This window comes from Sycon ciliatum, chromosome 11 (assembly GCF_964019385.1).
Source record: "Sycon ciliatum chromosome 11, ocSycCili1.1, whole genome shotgun sequence".
Classification (NCBI taxonomy): domain Eukaryota; kingdom Metazoa; phylum Porifera; class Calcarea; order Leucosolenida; family Sycettidae; genus Sycon; species Sycon ciliatum.
The window spans coordinates 22,611,144-22,618,197 of record NC_088653.1 but is presented as its reverse complement, the minus strand read 5'-3'; the positions used below and the strand labels follow the sequence as shown (position 1 = coordinate 22,618,197).

The following is a 7,054-nucleotide window of genomic DNA, read 5'->3' as shown; positions in this document are numbered from 1 at the left end:
ACAGCGTTCACGGGGCCGTTCCAGTTGCGGAAGACATTCGATTCATCGGGCCAATTCAGAAACAGGGCCGTGGACACACAGGGGGCAGAGGAGAGACATTGTTAGTGGACAAGAAATATGCAGTGGCAAGTGGCGAGTGCCGCATGGGTGTCAAGTTGTCATGCACAATTCAGCTATTACTTACGGTCCAGCTAGTCCTGCCAATGCTCGCTCGTCCTGGTTCCTCCTCGTTCGTCTTCCTGCACGTCTGCACTTCTCCTTCCCCACCGTTGGCTTTGCGGTACGGGGGTGCCGGAAGGAATTCCCACCATGTATCCATGTACATGAAGTCCCACCATGCACCATGACTCTCCATGTACATGTCCACGGCCACGTCAGCAGTTTGTATAGTACCGGAAGGAGTTCCCACGATGTCTCCAAAGGCCTAGAGCGGACGTCTTTGCAGCAATTCTTTTCGCCCTGCGCATTCAGTTCGCCGACGATGTCTCCAAAGGCAAAGGCCTAGAGCCTAGTAGAGGGGACGTCTTTGCAGCAATTCTTTTCACCTACATGTAGTACCCTGCACATTCACTCCGCCGACACGACAGCGTTTACGGGGCCGTTCCAGGTGCAAAAGGTCCACGTCAGCAGTTCTCAACTATTTCGCGTACGGGATAGTCGCCGCGACAGCGTTTAAGGGGTCGTTCCAGGTGCAAAAGGTATCCATCAATGGCACTTTGCAGTATGGGGTACGGAAAAGGGGCCTCCTCGTTTGATTTCGTCGACTTCTGCAGTTCTTCTTCCCGTCAGAGGTACCGAAAGGGGCCTCCTCGCAGTTGTCCTTGCCGTCAGCTCCACGTCATGCAGTTCTCAACTATTTCGCGTACGGGATAGTCGTCTTTGTCGTACGCGACATCGGCGTTTACCGAGTGGCATTGGCACAAAGCAGACCGTTGACGGGGTCACGTGTCAAAAAAGTATCAACAAAGTGTCGACTACGTGTCGACCACGTGTATAGCGGTACACTCAGCGGTACACTAATTCTCGTGCCATTCTCGTGTCACAAAACTGGAACATCGAGTACCAGTATGGAAAGGCTTCAGACAGGAAGCCTTTCCAATGTCCAGTGCAGTGCCAAACAGTGTGCACTGACAGTCTGTGCGTCATGGACCGGCTACGGAGCTCCGGAGGCAGGTGACTGCTGAAGTTCTGCCGGACACCATCAAAAAAGGGGTTTACCCATGAGTTCTTCTCGCATGTCTGTTGAACGGATTCAAACTCAAAGACCGATAAATCATGTATGACAAGAAAGTACTACACCAAGCTGACAATTCACAAACTGTGACACTTGAAGATCGGTACGCGGTGTGCTCCATCCAAAACTGGCAAAAGTGTTACTTGCGCAAAATCGGATGATAGGATCGTCTGAAAGATCGAGTCAGTGACAAGACCTGACTTCAAACCGCTCAATGATTACTATCATTGATTACTGCTTCGAGTGAAGTGCTCTCAGCAGCTAGTGATTGACAGTACGTCTCAGTTTACTAGTAGTTGGTGCGAGATCATGGAAGGCAGTCAAGGACTTCGCTTTGCTGCAAATATATCAGATGGATTCCTCTTCTCCGAGGTCAATTTCCTGCAGCGCTTCAAGGCAGCAAAGGATTCAGGTACCGTACAATGCACAGTATCAGATTGCTGGGATGGATAGTTGGTGGAACAGGGGGTAGTAAAATAATTATTTTACTACTCCCTGGTGTAGACTGACTGAGGCAATTATACATTTTTGAATTTTTGTAGATTTTTTGGTGCATCGAGTACATGATTGTGCTGTTAATGTGTTATGGTCATCGAAATCCGCTGGGAAGTCAAGCGGCTACGGGGTGCTGGCCTTGCAGCCGTGAGCACTGCTACATGCTGGTCCATTTTTACAGTGTGCATGTGAACTACAGTGTGTGTGCTTGCTAAGGCAATAAGGGCGCCGGCCCTGGTTACTCCATCGGATTTCAATGTCCGCACCAGTACATGTTTCTTGATCTGGTACACGTCATAGATACGTGCATGTGCAGTACGCTCCACGTGTCCATCAGCCAATAAATGTTTGACTTTTGATACATAATAATGCTATCCTTCTGTACGCACAAATTGGGTTTATACAGACGCTGATAAATGGCTTCCAACACTTTTAACCGTAACCCATATCCATGACGACCATGGCACAATACAGTGAAACAAGAATTAGAATACGAATTGCAACAATCAGGACTAGCCACAAGATGACTGTACACTGGAGATTTTCTACTACGAAACTTGCATACAGCACAGTGACTCTCACCGCCACTCTCCTGACCATTCTCCTCCTCGCTCCCCGACTTCTCACTGGAGCGAGGAGGAGAATGGTCAGGAGAGTGGCGGTGAGAGTCATTGTGCTGTACGCAAGTTGCATAGTAGAAAATCTTCAGTGTACAGTCATCTTGTGGCTAGTCCTGATTGTTGCAATTCGTATTCTGATTCTTGATACATGTCAATAAATTCAAGCGTGCGTAGATGAAGACTCTGCAGATTGCAGTAAAGTGCTGAATAGGCAGTGCGTAGTGACTCTGCCACCATGAAATATCCATGGGGAAATTGATTTTGTCCACAGAGTTTTCGGACAAGAGTTAAAAGCCAGATGAGATTGGTTGGAAAGATTGTTTACCTTCAGGGGACGTTGTGACGTTACCGTATTTCCCCGATTATAAGTCGTACCCCCATTTTCAGGTTGGAGCAATATCGTTTTGACATGTATTGACTTCAGTAGTAAGTCAAGTTTGATTGTAAGTTGCACCCCATTTCCACCCTTGATTTTTGTGTAAAAAAAAAGGCGCGACTTATATTCGGGGAAATACGGTACTTTGCTTTTCCTTCTACAGTGTGTGCGAATAGATACAATCTAGGAGACGAATCAAGGACTCATCGTGACTGCTGCCACCAACTTCGCATCTTTTAAAAGGCTTTTTTTGTATGTCTATAATATGATGTGTTATCATGTCGTTGTTTGTACACTGTATCAGGGTTTAGCGGAGTTGAGTGTGCCTTCCCTGCCAGTGTCACACTAGACAGTTTTGTCAGTGCACAGAAAGCCGCAGGTATCCAACACGTCCATTTGAATCTTCCAGCAGGTAGGCATTTACTAATTCCTATACATGTATGTATGTATGTATGCATATGGGCATGTCTATGTCCATATCCGCATGTGGCGGACGCATGTGTGTGTGTGCACGCGCAAGCACGTGCGCATGTGTGCGCATGTGGGTGTGGATAAATCCCTTTACATGTGCATGTACCTACTAAGAGAGGTTCTACTGTAGTTGGCTTAGTGGATCTTAATTCTGTGTTGCCATCTTCCATAGGTCCGTCAAATAGTAGTAATAGGTTTTTCATTTGACCCGACGAGACCACACGACCCGTCATCCGTCATCTTTATGGAACGAAACAAGACTTGTCAGGAGTAATACTACTTGCTTTCGTGGAGTGTGGCTGGTGAACTGTTCGTGTTGTGGTCTGCAAGCGTCGTGTGGTCTCGTCGGGTCAAATGAAAAACCTATTATTAGTAGATCGTGTTGGCTGGATGTATGATTGATCCTTTCATCCTGGTTGTTTGTTGGGGACTAATGTGTTGCTCATTGTCTGATGGCGATGTATGTACTTGTAGGTGATTGGGCTGCTGGTGAACGTGGTATTGCAGCGAATCCAGCCAAGGTCAAAGAATTCCAAGAGAGTGTGGAGACAGGAGTGAAGTATGCCAATGCACTGGGCTGCACAAGGTGCGTCGCGAATTGACTTTGCTTCTTGCAAGCCTGGAAGACTTTATACAGTACTATATCCTTGATCTGCGGACAGAACCGTTTCACCCCTTGTGGACTCATCAGCGCAGCACCAGAGAGAATGACGCCGAACCTGATAGCATTGAAAAATAAAATTTTCCAAAGCTAGATTTAAACCAGGCCCTAATGTACCTTGCCAGAGTGCTCAAACTGACAAGTCAGCGAGCTCTGCGTAACACAAACAGCAAAGGCACTACCCCACGTGAGATAACATTGCTGTATCAGTATTAGACTTCTAATCGATGCATCTTGCATTTGTGTGCTGCTGATTGATGACTCGACTATAGGGTACATGCACTGGCTGGTGTAGTCAGTGAAGCATGTGATAAGGAGCAATGGACGAGGACATTTGTCGAAAATTTGAAGTGGGCAGCAGATCAACTCAGCAAGGTACTGCAAGCTGTTTCTGCTTTTAGACTTTTGCGTCCATTTTGCAATGTTGTATTGTGCTTATCTAATGGTAGATCAGCGCTTTGGCCGAGTGCTTGCAGGCTTGCCTGCGAATCATAAGGTCCCGAGCTTGAGACCAGTACTGCAGCAGGGAGCGTATCTTGTGCTAACACATGTGGTGATGCAGGGTAACATGGGGGCAGCTAACGAGGTTCGTCTCCCGCCCTTGCGAACTTTACTTTTTATCTATAAATGGCAGTGCTCTGCCACACACGTACCATGTAAACTGTTGCTTGAATAAGCTGACTACATACTGCAGCGTCTGTTATTTTAATGAATACTCAAATAGTAGCTCACAACTTACAGATTCCTTGTTCTTGGTGTTATTTCTGCAGGAGGGGATTCTTCTTCTCATTGAGCCAATTTCTACAATTCCTGGGTACTTCCTGCAGCACCAGGAACAAGGTTGGAAGAAAGTGAAGCCAGTGTGAATGCGTGTTTTCAAGACTATGCCCAGAATAATCGAAACATGCAGTTACTATAGACCAAATGTCAAACAATATTCGCAAACAGCAAAAACACAGTATCACACGTAACGACGAAGCCACTCGTAATTCAGAATTACGAGTGGCTTCGTCGTTACGTGTGATGCTATGTACCACTATATCCCAAATCAGGAATACATATAATGTATTCCGACTTCGACATGATCAGACTTTTTCCGTTTGTGTCTTTCCCTCCAACCAGTGAACATATCATATAATATTATGTTGTAATAATGGGATGAAGCATAACAATAGAGAGGTTAACCCTTTGGAGTCCATGGTTCGATTTCGAACCATGGACATTTTGCATGCATGTGGGCGCAGTGAAACCTTCGGTTCTCGGCCAAATCTTGACCAAATCCAACAATCAAAGGGTCTAGGTGGTACAGAAAACTCTCACCTATCGCCCCGAACAGGTCCGAAGTCTCTCCGATGAAGTTTGAGTGAGCGGCGAGCGATCCAACATTTTGAAATTGCTGCGCTGCATGCTGCAAGTCAGCAGTGCGTGAAAAAAAGGGACTTTCCCACCTTCACGACAGGCGGCACGTGCCAGGCGCGGCGCGAAGTCACGGTAAGCTTCTACTCGAAAACATTTGAACAGGTCCAAGCTAGATTCAGTGAACATGGTGAAATGGCTGCAGAAGACCGACTTCGTCTCAGATCTGGAGCTGGACTCGCGTTTGGAGCGCGTTGTGGCGAACAATGAGTAGTGCTCTTGGCGAGTTTGGGCTCATTGTATTTCTCTCATCAAGAGCTTTCCAACGAGCCCAAGATCTTCAAAATCGGTGAAGAAGAACCAAAGTTATGTTGGAAATTGAGTGCGCATTTTCGTGACTGCCACAAATTCTGCGGAAGCAAAAAAGTTATGGACTCCAAAGGGTTAAGTGACTCATTTGTTTCATATGAACGAGTCAATGGGTCAGGTCTGGGGTAGAGCCTCTTAGATTGGATTCGTTTACACAAGTCCGGGCTGTTTGATTCGTGAGCAGCTCTGAGTTCGCACTGTCCCGAAAAAGGATAACATCCTGGCAAACAAGAAGTATGATCTAGTACCCCGTATTTCTGATGCTGTTTCTGATGCTGTTTCAGTTGCCGTTGTGTTGCCCTGGCAATCAAAACGCACCTTGATCACGAGTCACTGAACGTCTTTTACACATTACACAATTCAAACACAAATCGAAATCTATTTTGTCTAGTGTACGAGTTCGTAACGAGTTCACAACGAGTCACTGAACCTCCCTCTTATCAGTGTATACCGCTTTGTTGGCGGTGAAGTGGTGATGAAACGTTCACTGGAAAATGATAGTGCAAGTTGTGCCAGGTGTGAGAGCACTGTAACTGTCATAAGCAGGCGGGAAATCAAAAAGAGCACAATCTGCCACACAAACAGGATTGACTATTGAGTTTTGAGGCAGTGACATGGTTGTGCTTCATTACATTTTACCATGATTGTACTTATTTGGGAGACAGTGGTATTGAAGGCCTTATCGGAATTACAATCGGCTTCGTCGCTATGGAGTACTCGTACCATAGTAGCATCGGTTACAATTTTTTTCAATAAAAACGATCATGAAAATATATCTGATTTACAGTGGTTGATTAGCATCTCAAACTCTCACCTGAATTTGGATGATCGGCGTACATCTTGATTTGAAGATATGAAAGAAAGTGATGTCTATTCCTAGTTTTTCTTTCTGTTTTCTGGTACCATCTAATTTCAGCACTGGATATTCTCCACAAGGTCGGCCACAGCAACTTGAAGCTTCAATTTGTAAGTGGTTGCTTCTTGCAGTGGTATGAGTGAGCGACCAAGTACTGGTTTGCAATGCAGACAACTGTAATGCTATTATATGATCTGGTGGTATGTTATGAGTACTGCGAAGATCTCTATCTTCTCTTGTTCAGTTTGCTGACTAATCCTGACCGTCCATTACCAGGATGACGATGTACATGCAACTTAGTACTATCTTGTAGATATACTGTCACCGTTCCTGATACTTCCTGGTTCTTTCTAAACAGTACTGGTACTTTGCTCTGTGTCTTCTCTTGTTATTTGCTCCATGATAGGATATATACCATGCTCAAAGAATGGATGGAAATTTATGTGACTTCATGTCAAAGAACATCCACTCTATTGGTAAGCTGTCCACTTATCCTGGTCTCTGTCCACTTATCCTTGCCCCTGTACCGGCTACAGTTGTGTGGTGTAACAAATATGATAGCCCAGATCAGCAAAATGCACACTCTACAGTTAGCAAAGTAAAATTGTCCCGGACT

General features: G+C 45.7%; 1 protein-coding gene across 1 annotated transcript in view; it reads left to right on the top strand.

The window, feature by feature from the left end:
* The first annotated feature begins 1,475 nt into the window (after positions 1–1,475).
* LOC135827190 (hydroxypyruvate isomerase-like) overlaps positions 1,476–7,054 on the top strand; it is a 7,525-nt gene continuing 1,946 nt past the window's right edge. Inside the window, exons 1-7 of the mRNA XM_065339718.1 lie at positions 1,476–1,646; positions 3,030–3,137; positions 3,671–3,782; positions 4,130–4,232; positions 4,628–4,697; positions 6,499–6,548; positions 6,845–6,914. Of these exons, the coding sequence (XP_065195790.1) occupies positions 1,544–1,646; positions 3,030–3,137; positions 3,671–3,782; positions 4,130–4,232; positions 4,628–4,697; positions 6,499–6,548; positions 6,845–6,914 (616 nt within the window). The 5' untranslated portion in view covers positions 1,476–1,543. The remainder of the gene's footprint in view (positions 1,647–3,029; positions 3,138–3,670; positions 3,783–4,129; positions 4,233–4,627; positions 4,698–6,498; positions 6,549–6,844; positions 6,915–7,054) is intronic.